General features: G+C 33.4%; 1 protein-coding gene across 1 annotated transcript in view; it reads left to right on the top strand.

The window, feature by feature from the left end:
* LOC106709957 overlaps positions 1-19,560 on the top strand; it is a 49,047-nt gene extending 29,487 nt beyond the window's left edge. Inside the window, exons 4-12 of the mRNA XM_014501889.2 lie at positions 6,144-6,291; positions 8,815-8,913; positions 12,843-13,019; positions 13,415-13,537; positions 16,994-17,102; positions 17,348-17,569; positions 17,921-18,134; positions 18,302-18,577; positions 18,732-19,560. Coding sequence (XP_014357375.2) covers positions 6,144-6,291; positions 8,815-8,913; positions 12,843-13,019; positions 13,415-13,537; positions 16,994-17,102; positions 17,348-17,569; positions 17,921-18,134; positions 18,302-18,577; positions 18,732-18,965 — 1,602 coding nt within the window. The 3' untranslated portion in view covers positions 18,966-19,560. The remainder of the gene's footprint in view (positions 1-6,143; positions 6,292-8,814; positions 8,914-12,842; positions 13,020-13,414; positions 13,538-16,993; positions 17,103-17,347; positions 17,570-17,920; positions 18,135-18,301; positions 18,578-18,731) is intronic.

Here is a 19,560-nt window from a genome sequence, read left to right as displayed (position 1 = left end):
GATGTAATTGTGACGATTCTATTGTTCGATGTAATATTAGGTCCTTACATATGAAATTGGAGTTTTGTATGGGAGGAACAAAAAGTCGAATATTTTTTAATATAATATATTTAATTAATCAAAGTATGAACCATTATTTTCTATGCACTTTTGCCATCTCATAGGTAGTTCATTGATCCCTTTGCTAAAAAAACCAGTCGGACGGGAATCAATAAAATCTTTGAAGGCGATTTGGACTGCCCCATCGGAGTTGAATTTTTTCCCTTGCAAGAAGTTATCCAAATTTCGAAAAAAATGGTAATCTGTTGGAGCAAGGTCCGGGGAGTACGGAGGATGTCTTAGACTTTCCAATTGAAGCTCTTCTAATTTAGTAGCCGTCTGTTGCGCAGTGTGTGGTCTAGCGTTGTCGTGAAGCAGTAGCGGCGTGGAGCGATTGACCAGCCTAGGTTGTTTAGCCGCTAGCTTTTCCATCATGGTTTGCAATTGCTGACAATAGACATCAGCCGTAATAGTCTGGCCAGATTTGAGAAAACTGTAATGAACAATACCGGCACTAGTCCACCAAACGCTTACAATTAACTTTTTTGGGGTTAATTTTCGCTTGGGGCAGGATTTCGCTGGCTGGCCAGGATCCAACCATTGCGCTGAGCGCTTCCGATTATCGTAAAGAACCCATTTTTCATCACAGGTAATGATTCGGTTTAAAATACCTTCATTATTGTGCCGGTTTAGTAATGTAACGCAACAGTCGACGCGCATTTGCCGGTTTGCTTCAGTCAATTCGTGAGGTACCCACCTTTCAAGCTTTTTAATCTTCCCAATTTGCTTCAAGTGAATTAAAACAGTTTTATCACTAACATCGCAGACTGCAGCTAACTCGGACGTGGTTTGCGATAGATCCGCTTCCACAATAGCCTTCAACTCTTCATTATCAACTTGAGTGTCAGGCCGTCCACGGGGCTTGTTCTGCAGATCGAAATTTCCAGAACGAAAACGCTGGAACCAAAAACGAACTGTGTTTTCTTTTGCAACACGACCGCCATACACATCATTCACCCTTCGAGTCGTTTCCGCAGCACTAGTGCCACGGCGGAACTCGTACTCGTAAATAATGCGATATTTTAAGTTTTCCATTTTGTCAAATGAGTGACACAAACAGAAAAAAACAGAAGAAAAAAAACAAATGAATGATGGTCATCGAACCACAAATACATGAGTCTATAGCTGTACAAATTTGAATTTGAAATTCCTTACCAAAGAGGAGAAATTCGTGATTAAAGTGGCCAGAACAAAAAACGCCAATTTCATATGTAAGGACCTAATATTAATAAACAGCTATTTTTCCCTTTCATAATATTAAACTTAACATATTGTTTTCTATATATATATATATATATATCTCTACCATAACATACTTAAAAGTACATATTGAGTTATTAATGTTTTTATTCATTTTAATTAAAAAAAAAATCTTCAAAATATCCAAATTTGAGTGAAATTGCGTAACTATAACATCGATTCTTCCATTAAGCATATATCCGTGATTAAACCACCTGGCGCGGTGCCATTGAACTTTACAAGTCGGTTAGTGTAGTTACGTCCGACGACATATTAGCCGAAACCTTGCGGTGAGGTGCGCCTGTACAAATGGAAATTTACAATTTTGTACTGAAAATATCTATGACGTCAACTCTAATAGCTGTAATTACTTGATGCTTAAATAAGTGCAATTTTACTTATAAGTGATGGAGAATAGATATTAGTAGTTTAGTAAAATTTTTGAAGCTTAACAAACAAATTCAACGTCAATTATTATTATTAAGGAATAAAAATAATTAAAACATCTGATCTCGTTTATTTTTTTTTCTACTAGACTCATCCAATCTTCACAATTGTAGAGTTTAGAGCATCCCCAAAAATATTAATGAGTTTGACAGCATATTTAATAGGAGTATTTAACCCTTAAGTTGTAACCAAGCTAGTAAGTAATATCTCAAATCGTAATCTTTTCCGGCGGATATAAGGAAATGTATATTAAATTAGATTTACTTTTGTAATAGTAACGGTTATATCGCGTAAGTATTGACGGCTCTCTTCTGGTCGGTATCATGCAACATGTTCACAGGTGTCGCTTCCAACTTGATACGAAACGCGTTTTATGACTCATCCGTCTACATTACGATGAAAGTATGTTCGGGTTTTGATTTCGACTTGTTGCTATGTAATATGTATTGTCCAAATACGGACTTGTCAATAGTACCGCGAAGTATTTATTTTAAAGGGGGAGTTGTATGAATTTTTTAAATTTTATTTCAAAGTTCCCTGTTATGTATTTGACATAATTTATATTGAGTCTAAGTATTAAGGAATTGCTGAAACATTTTTCAATTTATAATTTTTATTTTTATTAATACTTATCTGTAAATTACTCTTCTTCACTTTCACACTTATTACTTCGCTTTCACCGCTTTGCGATTTTTTTAATAGATATTAGGCGTTTTTCTTTTCTTTTTTTACCTTGTTAATTTTATTACCTCTGTATACTTAAAAGCTGATTGCGATTTGTTTATAACTTTATATCTAAGTGTTATTTATAGCCTTGATTATAAATCATTGTAATGCAACTTAAAACTGTTTTTTAAATCAATTATGTAATTAGATCTAAAGGCATTTTTATAATTTTGTCTACTCCAAAATGGTTAAAGATTTATTTTTAAACTGTACAACGGTATAGTTATAATATAGATAGGTTAGGAACTACATTTCAGTCGAATTATAGTAAAATTGTTAATTTTCTAAATAATAAATGTAAATAATATTAAATTCTCTAAATTCTAGAGTCTCAAATATAAAGGGGTCATCTCTATATGACTAATAGCATCCAAAGAAATTCACATTCTTGGCAAATTTCTCCGCATGCGTCGCGGACACTGCCGTGACTCACAAACATAGCGCTTTCTTTTTGCTTTTCTGCAATTCATCAAGCGCTCTTGCAAATATTTTTATTAACCACATTTCGCTTCCTGTAAAGGTGCCTTTTTAACACGTCATTTGAATAACAAACATAATTGTTTAAAACTCTTGTTATTAGAATATAACCGGTGTTAAGGCGCATCACTAATGTAAATGGCAACACTGGCCGCCATACTGTTTTAAAAATGTCAATGTGTGTTCAATAAATAAACCATCTATGAATAAATTAATATAAAAATATAAATCAAATAAAACATTTGCGCAAACGCAACATTGGTGAAAAATGTTGCGTTTCGGACCAGTATGCCATTTACATTAGTGATGCCCCTTAATAACCTGTTATATTTTATGTTCAGCAGACATTTATTTTATACCATTTACTAATCTTCTATTTAGTATTTTTAATGAATACAGTTCAATTGATATCACTGAAAATTGTATTTAAACAAATATATTATCTTATTATTACTGTATCCCGAACATACAATTTCGGTGACAAGTGAAACTAGAAACTGCACTCAATATAAGATGTCTTCCTGCCACCGTGTCAGGTAATAACAGGCCATGATAGAAACACAGCTGTGCTGATTACTGTATATTTTCTATACAAGTGCGTCATTACTGTAATAGCGTGCGGCACGCGCCTATGGATTCGTTAGAGCTGCTAAACTAAACACACATATTAGATCTGCTTACTTTCTTGTGTACACTGTAATTTGTGATTTGCACGGGTTGTATGACATAGGTAATCTTTTTATTGTTACTATGATCTTAAATTCTAGATAAAATAGTGCATATTTGTATAGTAACTTTGTCATGGAAGATATGAAAAATACGTGACGATAAATAAAAAAAAAGACTTACATTTTCTGCAATGTGTATAAATATTTTATAATTATATAAATACTAGCTGTTGCTCGCAACTTCGTCCGCGCGGGATTAGAAAAAAAATAATTAATTAGTAGCCTATGTGATCTTCCAGACTGTGTTCTACATCTATACCGAATTTCATCGAGATCCATGCAGTCGTTTCGGAGATACTTTCAAACAAACATCCATCCATCCATCTAAACATTCGCATTTATAATATTAGTAAGATTGGGATATTGTATGAACTTAAAATTTATGACCGTTAATATTCATAACTAGTCCAATAAACAACGTATAAGAGTCATATTGTATTTTAAATTACGATCGATTCTGAATTTGGATCTAGTGGTCTAAGATCGCGAACAACTTTAAACGGAAAAAATTTACAATATTTCATTGTTTAATTATTTGAATTCAAATTAAAAACGACGATAAGTCGTATTCGATATACTCTTAATTCAGTATCATGAATATTTGATTGTGTTCTAAATAATTAACGCTACATGAAAGTATATGGAATCGATTAGAAATCGCTTTTAATAACGATTTCTCGATGTAAAGTAGCAGCTTGCTGGGAACACGCGATTACAAATGCACTAGTCACATAAATCTCCGTATGTAAAATTGTAAAAAGTTGTGAAATATTCAAATTATACTACAGTTAAAGAGAAATAAAATTAAACAGAAGTCTACAAACTTACTAACATGGGTAAACTAAATTATAACAGCTCACTAGCGCCCCCTGTAAACAACAAAAAATTTAACAAGATCCTCTTTGTACTGTAGGTGTCATGTAATTTTTATTTTATGAAATTTTCTATGTTTAAATAGGTTTTATTGGAATGAAGTTCCTTATCGCGTTGTGAAAGAGGGCTAGACGGAAAAAAATTCTTACGAAAAGTTGTCACGACACTTTTTGCTATAGTAACCATGGCAACGACGTGACAATATATGACGAAAATTCATAGAAATAAAATGTACTTCTTGTGAAGACTTAAGTTTTTTATTCATAGAATAGACATTGGTTCCTTCACTAATTAATCGAAAGGAACTTCGTTCCATCCGGGTGTCCCTTGACACCTCTCAAGTTTTAAATATATTCTGACAGAATCAACTGCAACAGCAGCGCCTCTTTCACCGGTTACGATACCCATGTTTGACTATAATCGTGTATATGTAATACAAGAACCTCCTTGGATTGATGTCAAAGCCAATAAGTTAAGCAAGTTTCACCATCTTACGTTTTAATCACAAAACATTGCTATTTCAATTTATTAAATTCTCTCTTCATTTATGTAAGGTTATCAAATCCGATAACTTTCGCTTAAAGGTGTCCGTATATGTGTGCACCATATTTGTGCTCGTCGTTTTATGAATTCTTTGCCTGGGCGTGGGAACGAAACGTGTTCGATGTTCTTGGAACATTCGCTCGCAATCCATCATAATGTTTTGTGCTGCAACAAATATGATGTTAATGCTTGTTTCTAATCACTTGTTAGACAAAACAACTCCATTTAAATATGATCCCGTTAGTATTAGGTGGTTATTTGAGTATACATCTATTAGATGTCATTCCAATTGAACGCCTAAATAATGTAAACTTAGGAACATCAGATTCAATTTTTAGTTCTATACATATTTTAGTGTTTTTTTTTAAATAAGATAATGTTAACTTATATTAGTGTTAAAAACAGTTTAATAAGATCAATAAATTTAATTATCATCTTATAAAGGCAATGTTATTAGCGTTACTTCGTTTTTTAAATCCCTTCTCGGAATCTGCGCCATTCATAAACGTTCAAAGTTCCGGCAATCGGCCAATTTCAATGAAAACGTAACGATTTGATTCGATTCTCGTTTATTACATTATCTACACATAATTTACCGTGTTATTAATCATTTATATTTTATTTTGGCATTAATATAAAACAGAGTAAGAATATATTAATTTCATACGACAGATTTTTTTGCGATCTGATGCGATTTGATTTTCTTTAAATGGACGATGCTACGCCCTCTCGCTCTTTTCTGACGCTGTAGAACAAAAGACTTTGGTTCTCTTTATTTAATAAAATTAACTTTAAATTTTTAGCCTTAACCTAATTAAAATAATACATTTTTAAAATATAATTAAATTATAACAAAAATTAAAAATTGTACAAATACACATTTGAAGTTGTTGGTGCCAATCACTTGAAACAGTCTTTGTAGGGCGATTACCCGTGACAGATCTTGCAGTTCAAACTATACGATTATGATTTAAAGGTATTGAAAGTTAAATAGTGCTTATCATTTTACAGACAAGAGTGCGAGCCGGTGAGCTGTGGCCGATGGAGAGGCCGGAGGGCATGCCGGTCATACAGTCGTTAGAAGTGATGTGCGGCAAGGACCATATGGACGTGCACCTCACATTCTCACATCCCTTCGAGGGCATCGTGTCATCGAAAGGTAATTTTAAATAATTTTCAACGCTAGCGTATACTTCATACTGTGAAATTACATGAAAGTGCAGCAAATTATACAATTTAACACGTTTATGATTATAGTTAATAATAATAATAACTAGGAATATTACAATAGAATTTAGACGTGTAATCGACGGTAATATTTTTTACAAATACAATCATGTTTTGCTAAAAAATTATGCACATAAATAGAATCAGCTTCTAAACTCCCCGTATACGTAAGTTTTCAACAAAAAAAACACGTTCATTAGGAGATTGTTACTATTTTATTTATATTTCTGAGCTAGTCATTGATCTATTATAGGACGAAATTACATCGATTGTGCACTGTTATAGTCCGCATTGAACACATATGAGCGGGGCCAGTATTCAGAGCGCTACTAATTGTTACTTGTAATTGCTCGGGTTTCACTAACATACGCGTTATCAATTCTGTGTGCGTTCTAGATGAGATATGACCGTTTCAAACTGTACACATCCCGATTATTTAGTTTTCTATTTGATGTGTAATTAACTCTTTTTGTGTTTTTAACCGAAACACTACTAGAAATTATGATCAAATATAACGCTTCTTTATAAAGCTAGTATGCATTTATTAAATTGAATGAATATGCATACGCTTAAACGGGTTCTTTTAGTCATATTTGTGTGGGAAATGGGATAGAAACGACTCGTGATGTAACAAATACCTAATTCAACTTTAGATAAGAAACTATAAATAAGAAAATTAGAGATAATTTAAGAATGTAAAGCATAACTTAACAGAACATACAGCTACGCCGTCATCATTTATATGTAACTCAACATGTCAAAGAGTAGTAATGTAGTAAAATATTTAGTACCTAATGTTAAATACTACATGTATGCCACAGTACCTACTCTATGTTAGGGTAAGCTCTGAACCCCTCTTTGACCACATACACATCAGGAGGTCAGGAGTTGTTAACCTTTTTTCTAAAGACGAAGGAAGTATATAATGAAAACGGAGAAGATCGCGGTAGAATGAGTGTGATAATAAGATTCCTTACAATTTTCTTCACTTATTAGAAAAAATGCATGTATACTTTATTCCTAACTATTATAACATGTTTTTGTACATTACGGGAATGAAAGACCATTATATTAATGAAATTCTGATGAAAGATTAAAGAGCAAACATTTCACTTTTTTAAGGCTGAATTATGTCGCTATAAATTTAACGTTTCAATAACATTTTCTCAGTCCTGTATCCATAAAAGAACATAAAAAAAAAGCAACTGAACAGACAATGGGTTTGCCCATCAATCCTTACTCGAAAAGCTTTTACATTTTTTTTTTTCATTTTCAATACGGTTTTGTAACGAATATTTGATACTGAAGCGAATAGTTATGAATATTATGTTATGTTGTTTTAAAATATAACTTCCATGTTGTACTAAATCTCTTCATCTAATGTGTTATAAAGAATGTAAACAGAACTGGTTACAGGGCATTAATTAGCAGTCTGTTATCTCTACTAGAATACCGTTAATTAAATAAAAATTTACTTTCTTTGGTCAGTCTGTATTATATTTTCTCTTTTTATACATATTTAAATAGAGTGTTTTTGTAAGAATTTCAAATAAGCATAAAAAGCTATTCTAAATCAAAAGCTCTGAATTAATGTAATGTAATTAATTAACTTCTTTTATTCTTTCGATGTTATCTCAAATGTAACTAGATTGTCATTTTAAGAGATCATTTTAAGAAGTCATTTTAAGAGATTTTAATGGGTCACTTCTATTACTATACTATACTATCTAAAAAACCTTTATAATAAAAAAGCTTCAGACACTAAAATACCGCGACTAATAGTAGGGGAGCCCACGAGGCTAAATGGGGATTTACTCGAGCATCGTAGAGACCTATTGGGATGCAAAGCTTAGATGATAAGAAGAAAAAAATGTTATATGATATATACCTTTACATCAGTGGGGGAAGCGGCTATAGATTTTTAAAAATGTAAAAAAAAAATTTAATCGAGCGCGTCAGATTTTCTAAGGGAGTGTTAAGTGCACCAAAAAAAGCTCTCATTCAATAATGTGACGATTTCGATGGGACGCAAACTCGCGGTCATTTTTATAATGTGCAAAAAAAAATCGCCATTTTGAAATACTCAAGCGCGTCAGATTAAGATATATATGGTTTATCTTTATGTTCTAAACGTACTGTCTCATAATCTGACGATTATCTAGAGGGATTCAACTGATCTGACAAAAAAATATTAGAAAAACGGTTCGGCCTTATACATGGGCCTCATGTTTTGTGGAGGTACTTAACCGGGTACAAAGTATCCCCCTGTATATTAATCTGCCGTGCTTTAGGAAATCCCGAAATCCCCGCTTGGGCTCCCCTACTATAATTACTTGATACTTTTGCTGTTACTTTAGAATCATAACCTTGACTTGTATAATTAGGTGCGTGTACATATACGAATACTGTTATGTATATGGTTTTTTTGTAGTTAATGTTTTTATTTTTATTTCAGGACAACACGGTGATCCGCGATGTGTGTACGTGCCGCCGTCCACGGGGCAGACTTATTTCTCGTTTAGGATCGCGTACGCGAAATGTGGCACAAAACCTGGTGAGTTTTTTTTTTAAATTATATCGAGCGAATTTATTTATGTCTTGTCAGATTTTCTTATAAGGAAAAATAAAATTGTGTACATTTTTAAAGGAATAATATTTACACTAATGGCCGAATTCAATGTAAATGAGAAATTATATTTACACATTTCTCTAGCTGACAATGACATTTATTGCCTATGGATTTATTTTTTAACAAGCTGTCGCCCGCGACTCCGTCTGCGCGGAATCAAAGAAAACATAATAAGTAGCGGTTCTATTCTTCCAGAGTATGATCTACATCCATGCCAAATTTCATCGAGATCCGTTGAGCCGTTTTGGAGATACCTTTAAACAAACATCCATCCATCCTTCTAAACATTCGCATTTATAATATTAGTAAGATGTTTATATTGATCGTACGAATATGTCTTTTTTAAATAAGTCTGTGACTACAGCGTTATAAACGTAGAATTATTTAGACAGGTTTGTTATAATTTTTTATTTCTATTGATTTCGCCTATAGTTCATTCGTCGTTTCGACGGTTTAACTTAAGTGTTAAAGTGCAAAACTTGCGAAAAATATTTTTGTCTTTGTTTTCTTAAAGGTAACGAATGATAAGTGAAGTGTCATTCGCACAATAAGTCAATATAAATGATCACTGAATATATTATAAAATTGTAATATACCGATTAGATTTTGTAACAAAAAATGTATTAAGTATTATAAAGTTGTAATTAGTCGTATAAACAGTATAAGACTTAAATTGCTATTTTTTTCACGGATTTCGATTATCAAATAAAGTAAATATAAAAAATCAAACAACAATTATTAAAATGTAACTACAATTTATGATAATAGCCAGTTTTATATTACTAGCGCTGTAAAACTTTTTAGCATCTCAAGTAGTTTTTTTTTTCATTTTAATTTAGTATTTGTTTTAGGAATATAAAATATATTATTTTTTATATTCAGTTCGTTTAATGAACGGCGCAAGACGAATCGAAGTTGCGCTTTAATTCGCGAATATGGGTCGAGAATGATGTGTGAAATCCATAAATACCTCTACATTTGTGGTATGCACTAAGGGGCAATCAAAACGCCGCCGTCAAATGTTCAACTTAATGAATTCACTAAGTTGTAAATCTTATGAATATGCTAGACTTTTGTGTATACACTATTCTATTACACCACTATATTATGTTACACTATGAAATATTGGAACTATCTATATGTACAGCCGAATCTAGATGAGCGAGAAACTTCTATAAGCGAGTCATTATCAGGTCCTGACTTATGATCTCCATAAGCAAGAGATTTGAATCATCGGTTCTTGTGCGTACTAGAAAGGATTGGAACAAGTTGCCAGCGTCAGTTTTTGCGTGTAATTATGGGGTCTTCAAGAGGAGAGTGAATAGGCATTTACTAAGCTGGCGCGTGCCATTTTTCGACCACAACATCACTTAACATCAGGTGGGATCGCGGTCAAGCGGTGGCTTTTTCAATATAAAAAAAAACACTGGTTATAGAGAAAATGTCGCAGGGCCTTTGACTCTCGCTTATTCGGGTTCAACTGAATGTTTCTGCTTTGATTTTTGCTCGTTATATGATTGTGACTGGAAAACTATGATAATGTCAATGTCAAACTAATATATAGTGGGCCTTCTCTTCCCGTGCAAAACCACGATACACAGAAGACAGGCGTGAAGTAGAAGCAGTACAGTCTGATGGGTGTGGTGCCGGAGGCTTAATTTTAGTTCTCTATGCCTTCCCACCCTTTTCTTATAAGGCAAGTATGGGAAGGGGAAGTGGATTTAATGGAGAATGGGACGCATAGGAAGGGAATTTTCTCTTTCTATGCGTCTCCTCCTCCGTCGATTTAAGCATCTGTAATTGCGTATGTCTGTGGGCAGCGATCACTTCACTATTTCAGCGAATTCAGGTGGCCGCATACTCGATTGTTACCTTATGTTTAAAAATGAATACAAAAATGAGTATATTTTTAGTTCGAATACGGTAAATTTGTAATTCAGTTGAGTTGACGAAACAACAATTTCTTAACAACACTTACAGCGTTAAGACCATTCTATCAGATTTATATCACACATTAACTTGTTTACTTGTTACGTCTCAACATTTTATTCGCCGCCGTAATAAAATTGTCTTTTCACATAATTGTAGTCGTTAAACAAGGTTAATATATTGAAGTTGTCTTAGTTACTTTTAAGGATAAATGTAAGCTGTGTTCAACAAATTACTGTACTTATATGTTTACTTATTTATTTATATAAAAAACAAATAATGACACATAAAGACTTTACAAATTCAATTATGTGTATCAGATAAAGTGGAAATTTATAAAAATAACTGTAATTTTCAAAATTGTAGCTCAATTTCTATTAAATTATAATTATTAAAGGTATATATTATACTCGGATATTTTTAATACCTATCTAGTTATAAAATGTAACTATTTATTTACTTGAAGTTGTCTATGTCCATGTTGTAAAGGTCAAACGTATAAATTTATGGAAACACTTATTCATAGAGACATTGGATCGCTAAAACCTTTTAGGATTGTATTAGCGTTTGTAGCTTTTCGTTGCTTCGTGACTGATTTATCTGTTGGTGGTGATAACCTCTTACATTAAACTCTGTCTCCCACGACCTCTCGATTCACTTTTATTCAACTATATTCGAAATTCAAATAATTCAAATAAGAAATAATAATTTAAATGAAGAAGATAATATTTGAATTTTAATCCATTTCTGAAAATTGTACGATATGAAAAGTCAATAAAAGTTATATTATAAAAAAACATATACGTAACTTTGTGTGTAATAAAAAAAAATTCTCAAAAGCTAACGTTTGTAAATAAATAATTTCTCATTTAATTGCAGCAACATCTAACAATAAATAGTATAAATCGCTTTCGGTCAACTTCTGCTGCCGGTCGGTCCCATTTCAACAAAGTAAAGTGAGTTTTTCTCGTTTGCGATTCCTAGTTATGTCCTCTATGGCTAGTGTATGTAACGGACGGAGCCCGCTCGTTCTGCGAACGTGCAGCAAGCATTGTTTCTGAGAATCGCCACCCGGCCGGACCGCATAACATAAGCGTGTAAGGCCCATTTTTCCATGATAGCCCGCCGTAGAGACGCCAACCCTGAATCCCGTACTCTGAAGCATTTCCTTCCTAAAGTGTCACGGCATTTGCAACGCTATTCCATTTTCACACCTAATTTCAATGGAACAAATTTAGATGTTTCCTATCTTCATTCGAGTTTCGTAGTGTCAGGCGTTTTGCTATGTCGCTCTAATGGTTCATGGTATCGAAAAGGAGGCAATTGAAAGCTCTTAAGGGTCATTATCGCGTGCGCCGCGCTGACCGGGAGACTTGTCTTCGATCCGCGTTCTTCGGACGACTTCCACTTTTTGCGCGAGTTCATCCGCGTTTAGTCCTAGTAATAATAAGGATTAAAAATAATTCTTATTTATTTAAAAGGAAAATTCACATAAAATAAGCTCGAAAAAATTTTAATATCTTAAACTCACTAAAAAAAAATTAACTTAAAATTGTTGTGTTGCTTTTATTTGAAGTATAAAAATAACGTACACAGAATTTGTGATATATTAATACTAGGTATCGCCCGCGACTCCATCCGCGTGCAATAAAAATAACGTAATAAGCAGCCCATGTTTTATTCCAGACTATGGTCTACATCTATGCCAAATTTCATCAAGAACCATTGAGTCGTTTCGGAGATACCTCCAAACAAACATCCATCCATCTATCTAAACATTCGCATTTATGATATTAGTAAGATAAATTATTTTTAAACCTTTTTCAGTAGTTTGACAATAGCATTTGCCTTTTACTACCCACTTCAGATTATATGTATAGGTATATTCAGTACAGATATAATACAATAGTTCTACTCATTTCCAGACCTGCACGGTCAGTTCTACGAGAACACAGTGGTGGTGCAGTACGACAAGGATCTGTTGGAAGTATGGGACGAGGCCAAGCGGCTGCGCTGCGAGTGGTTCAACGACTACGAGAAGACAGCCTCTAAGCCACCGATGGTCATCGCAGATCTCGATGTTGTACAGCTGGATTTCAGAGGTATTTTTATTTTTTTCACCTATTTTTTATTATGAAAGAAATCTTTGTGTGCCCTGTTTTTTTTTTCTGTTTTATTCAATTCTCCACTAATGTATTTTGAGTTAGAGCTTTTGGCTTATGTCTTCATTTAAATGTAATTTTTTGGATTGAAAGCCCAAGCATGATTTTAATATTGCACACAGCGATCTTTTTTATCCTATTTAATTCACTTTAATCGTAAAATTAGTGAATATATATCCGATAGTTAAAATGAAGAATATTGTAAATTTTTAATCTTATTACTTGCTATATTTATATTGGACTTTGTACATTACAATCCGTATAAATATCGTATTTGCAATAAGATATATACAATAGCGTATTGTATATTATTTATATAATGTATGTGTCTTTAGGTGACAATGTGGACTGTTGGATGGAAATACAAGCGGGTAAAGGACCATGGGCGCCGCCTGTTTCTGGAATCGTCCCACTTGGTTCAACTTTGACTCTCGTGGTAGCCATTAATGATTACCGAGGTATGATTTTTTACTTTTAATATCTAAAAAAATACATTCAAACATTTAACTCTATTTTCTTCTTGGCCTGTTAAAGTTAAATGAAGTTTAATGTATTCTACCTCCTTGGTATTAAAGGAGTTCTTATATTTCCAAATATTACTGGCCATTAAGAATGTTGTGTATTTATATTTCATAAGTGAAAAATGATGAGAACCGCGCGGCTAAGTGAAATAACCGCGTAATGTGGAAGAATCTTCATGTAATAATACTCAAGATGTTCATTTGTTGACTCCATATTTCTGATTCCTAGTTCTCTCATAGCGAAAGGAATTCCACATTTAACACTAACTAATTATAATACTCACCTTCCTTCTTAACGATTCTCATGGCAGTGAGAATGATTAGTAATTTACTTTATTGCCATCTAAGATATTGCAGTTGTATTTTCAATCTATATTAATAATGATTTTTAAGTCGAAGTTAAAATGGCTTGTTTAACAAGTTTTATTGTCTTGTACATATTTATAGTTGGTTTATTAAAATTTATACGAGTGTTGCGCGGGTTTCATAATTAGCTGTAAAACCTGAGCTGATGATTAGCACGTACTTGTTAACACTAGAGTATAGGCTGTAACTATAAAATCACATTCACATAACAATAACTCATACGCCTGTAACATAATGGATAAAACGACTATTGTTTAGAGAAATAAGTGCTGTAAAATATTTTGAGTGATTTTTTAGGGATTGTTATATCTATTCTTTAAAAATATAACGTAGGTTAAATTCATCCTTTGTTAGTCGGAGAGACACCTCGAGAAGAATATTAGATTAAAGGAATCATTGCAATCACTTATTTTCCAACATAATAAAAAAAAACACTGATTGTGGTTCTTTTATACTGAACGTTATCGTATCGGTTTATTTATTTGAAGGTATAGGTTTCTATAATCATATTATTACATTTTGTTATATATTAAGGGGGCACCGGCACTTGTCAGAACCGGTATTTTTTTGTATAGCCACGTACAGGCCTATTCAGAATTCACGTTATTTGATTAGTATTGATGTAATATTGTATAGTTGACCGTTAGACTCGATTGACGACAGTCAAACAGAAACATCGCGGCTGTTTAATTTTTACGTCGTTCAGACTTTCTCAATAACCACAAATTATATTGATACTTTATGTATTGTTACTTTTTGCTGTTTTGTATTAGTTGGTTTGATTGTACGAAGAATAAGGTTATTAAAGTTGTATGTACGATACAAATAATTAAATACATATACAGGATGTTAAAATTTTAATCGACAATCATGTCATAAAGGAACGGAATTCTTCCTAGTAAATACACATACACATACAAATTTACATTTACAAATAATAGAGGATGAATTCATATTTTTAATAAGTCGTACAAATTATTGTAATACAGAGACGTAAAGTCTTTGATCAAATACGCGAAATAAAAGTTTGGAACAAAATATTTTTTATGGCATTTGGAAAAACATATTTAATTTATGATATACTTAATTAATAATACTTAACTGAACATGATTCAAATACAAGATTAAAAATATTTATTAACTTAATAATCAACAGATATACAAAAGAAGTATTAAACTTGTTTACATTTTAGGTATGATCGATTAAGCGTGGGTTTCTGAGACCAAATCTCAGTTTTAAATACATTATTATCTCTGTTACGCCAAGGATGGCAGGGATGACTGTATGTAGTATACAGAGATTTGGTCTCAGAAACCAACGGTAAATCCAACACATATAGTAAACTAGTATTCAACTTTTGTGTCGTCAAACCAGAGCCGAATATCGCGAAACTGACTCTAACAGGGTAATAATAGTGTGTAAACAGACACGTTAACGGTACGTAGAATAGTAAAAAGTAGACTGGACAAATACGTTCGAATGAGTTAGCTTAACGGGCCGCGAGCCGACAAGAGCTACGGCCAGTTCACATTAAGCGTCTTGAACGCGCGTTGTGAAAACGCGCGTTAGCACAAGCGGCAGGTACGAGGTGCAGTAAAGTTACACAAGGCGTAATGAAGTGCACGCTTAAGTCCTCACTTCATCATACTTAATTACGTATTCATTGGGCATTTACACGTATGCGTAGATGTTTACTAAAGTATAATCTGCAAAGAATATAGCACGTTTTTCCTAAAATGTGTCTGTGTTGTTAACAGGACCGGAAAGTTTAAAATGCTTGCAAAGTTTAAAGCGCGTCTCATGTGTACTAGCTATAAGGACTACTTCTTACTTGTATATCCAGCTGATACAAGGTCAATATTTACAGATATTAACAACGGTGATCAATGATTTTGGTTGTTAACAAAATTAATAAGCTTATTGAGGATAGCGTGGGAGTCAATCGTTTCGAACTCGTTGAAGTCTTTTGTATTGTGTTTTCGAATTGCGATGAATTGTAGCGTGGATTCAAAATTTGCTCGTTATTTTATAATAAATCTAAAGAATCTAAGAAGAAACTGTCTTGTAACATAAATAAAAACAAATGAATTAAAATGATAAAAAAAGGCTTTAGCACAGAAAACAAAATAGTATATAAAACCGCAAGAAATATAAACCAAACTACGATTGAATCGGATCGGAAGCGGATCTATCTTATGGGTAACATGACAATATTTTATGTGACTCTTCAAACAATCACACGTTTTTAAGTTTTTAACTCCATAAATAGATAGAAGTTAAAATGTTTTTTAGATAAATACGAAAAGTCGTGTTTCTGGTGGCAATCAACAAGGTGCAATTGAATTGTCCTAAAATATTCAAAGATTAACTGCTGTTCAACTGATTCAAGTCAACATGGTTACTTAAACATACACTTTATGGAGAGTTCATTTATTAAATGTACAACGGCAGTGAGAAATATTAAAGATCATGACTCATTATATTATATTATATTATATTAAAGGTCATGATCAAGACTTTGACATATTAAAGTATCTCCATATTCTTAAGCTTACAAAGTTAAAATACCTGCTAAAACCAGCAACTAGCGTTATATCAACCATCATTTACAACGTGTCAATTTATTGAGCTTAGGAAAGCTCATATTTGTGTTGAAACAGCTTTTGCTTGCATAGTTTAATGGAATATTTACTCATTTGTTTCCGCATGAAAGCAAGTTTGGTGAGACGTTTAGCTTTCGCGGTTTCCTTGCATTGTTTAATTAGTATTTTGTTAATGTTTAACCAGCTGATATGTATTTGTAATGTTTTACGGTTGTTGTCTTTTAACATAGTTACAAAGTGAATAAAATACCTCGCGTTAGATTATTTCTACTATATATATTCAAAGCAGGAAAGTAACAGATGTATCAGGTTTGAAAAAAAAAAGGAATAAGTTCATAAAACAAAAGTGAAACGGAATTGTCTTGTAATTTATGTTTACCGATAATATGAAGCAGTTAAAATATGTGTAAAATTGTATTTCAGGCGAGTTCGACATGCGAGTTAAGTCGTGCGCCGCTTCGGACGGATCGGGACACGTTATTCAGCTGTCTGACGAATACGGATGCGTTCTACGTCCAAAGATGATTTCCAGGTAATTACTAACATTTAAATATGATACTAAATTCCTTTCTTCGATAGAACAATATTTAAGATTTAACAAATTAACAAAACACGGTCCTTTATTTATTGATAATAGTTACAATATTAGCTTTTTTTTTTATAATTTTCCTAATACTTTTGGGAAAAATGCATCTAAAAATTACAAGGACTGGAGTACAGATCTTACGAAGTGTTCGTTTTGATGTAAGTTTCTAATTAAAAACATATACTTCACAGATTTCTCAAAGCCAAGGCAGCGGACGAACGAGCGACAGTCATAACTTACGCGTTCTTCCACGCGTTCAAATTCCCCGACGCTTTGAGCGTTCATATCCGCTGTAAGGTGGAGATCTGCAGACACGGCTGCCTTGACCACTGCCAGCTCGCGGGCGTCACACCGCAACGACACGCGCTTGACAGGAAGGACGATCGTGGTCATCAAGATCATAATGAGATCAGGTAAATCATTTTAGTACCTATCTGCTATCACGACTTAATAATCTTCTTGACGTAAAACCATGATCTAGTACTACTGAAACATGATTTATTTTGTAATGTAATCTTTCAAAAATATAACTACATTGCTTTAAAATTAAATAATGTTTTAAGGAAGGCATTACAATATGAAATATTCCTGCATTAAATATAAAACGTCATGTGCAATAACATAGTTTTGATTTTTTAATTTATTTCATAACAACGTAGAAATTATACTAAACAATTATTGTTATAGTTTTTGAGCTTGACATAGTTTAAATATTAAATGTTGATTTTTAAATGATTACTTATAAAATTTATTTTATTCTCCAGTGACTCTTCGGCTGAGGGTTCGGACACGAGTCTAGCAGAAGAGTATCAGCGTCTCCCTCTAGAGGAAGCATTCGGCGACGAGGTGTCAGGTGACGTGGTTCCAGCGCCGGCGCCTCTACCACAGCGTGCTCCAGCGCCTGTCGTGGATCCGGATTCCGATCAGATATCTACTTTAGAAGAAGCATTTGAGTCTTTGAACAGGAGACCATTTACTGTAAGCAAAATTCTAATAATAAGATTAATACGACAGTTTTTGATAATATATTCATCATTTTTTTCATTCATTTTCATTAATTTCTTGAAAAGCATAATTTCATTTTTAATTTGTAGGCGGAAAATGTATTATGAAAAAATCTAATTTCATTTAACTAATTTTTTTAGGATCGAGCACCTGAACACGAACATTTCCCACATGGACCACGAAACCTTGCGAACAGCGATAAAACGGGACAAAACGGTGAAACTATGACCTCGCCTAAAGGTCGCGGACCGGCAGTCGCTGGTCCCAGATCTCTACGAAAGCGACGTACTATTCGTGACTCAAGATCCGCGGACGTCGGTGTTTCTGGAATATATGAAGTTGTATCCGAAGCTGATTTAGATTTTGGACCTTCCAGAGAACCTGTCACTGTGTTCAGTGGAAGAATACGTGAAGAGGTAAAAACTTATAATTAAAACGAAATATCACATTTAAGCGTTCGAAACTTATTTTTTTTTTTAAGAATTTTGAAATGATAATTATATTGTATGCTCAAAGATAAATATAAATATGCATGAAGAATTGTTTGTAAGCTTAGTTTGATATCTCCAGGTTGTATACGGCGTGTGTATGGGTGCGTTGAGTTTCGGCGCTCTTTTCGCGTCAGCTGCGGGCGCTGCGGCGGGCGCAGCACTAGCTGCTGCTTTCATGCTGCACCGCCTGCGGTCGAGAATGGCCGCGCAGCAAATGCCAGTATCTCCTGCGCCCGCCTCGCAATCACTCGCCGCCTGGATGGCCCTCCGACTGCTAGGTTCTCCTCATCCACACCATTCACATGAAGGCTGATCTTATATAGGAATTGTTAACAAGACTGTCTTAGTTCTAGCAATCAATATCAATACATCATGTTCCGACTTCAGTGACACTTGCCATCCATAACTTTCCCTTTGATAAAATAAAGGCAATGATATGTAATACAAGTGTCAAAGCAGTCGAAATGCATGACAAAACCGCATTTCTTATTTCATCAAAAATTGGGAAATTCTTTGCATAATTTACTGCAAAATTCGTTTAATTGTCGTGAACAGTGAACAGTAGATTTTTCATTCAAAATCTACACTAAGTTTCCTTTAAACGTTTCTACGTGCAGTTAGAAGTTTATAAAAGGTCAGTGGATATTTTGTATACTTTGAAATGTCTTGATTTTGTATAATTGACGACTCGTTGTATTTCTAAACACCTCATAAACACAGATGGTGCTAAGTCGTGCTACAGACAAAGTCCATTATAACCTGATTTTCACTGTTGTGAATATTATACATTTTTAACGTAAGTTTTGTACAGATTTCATTTTTATTTTTACAAACGCTAATTTATAATTGTGTGTCTATTTAGTGGGTAAGAGTTGAGTCATGCCATTAGTGTAAGTTTAGTTTAAGAA

This window comes from Papilio machaon, chromosome 9 (genome assembly GCF_912999745.1).
Source record: "Papilio machaon chromosome 9, ilPapMach1.1, whole genome shotgun sequence".
Taxonomy (NCBI): Eukaryota; Metazoa; Arthropoda; class Insecta; order Lepidoptera; family Papilionidae; genus Papilio; species Papilio machaon.
This window is presented reverse-complemented; position numbering and strand designations above follow the sequence as displayed.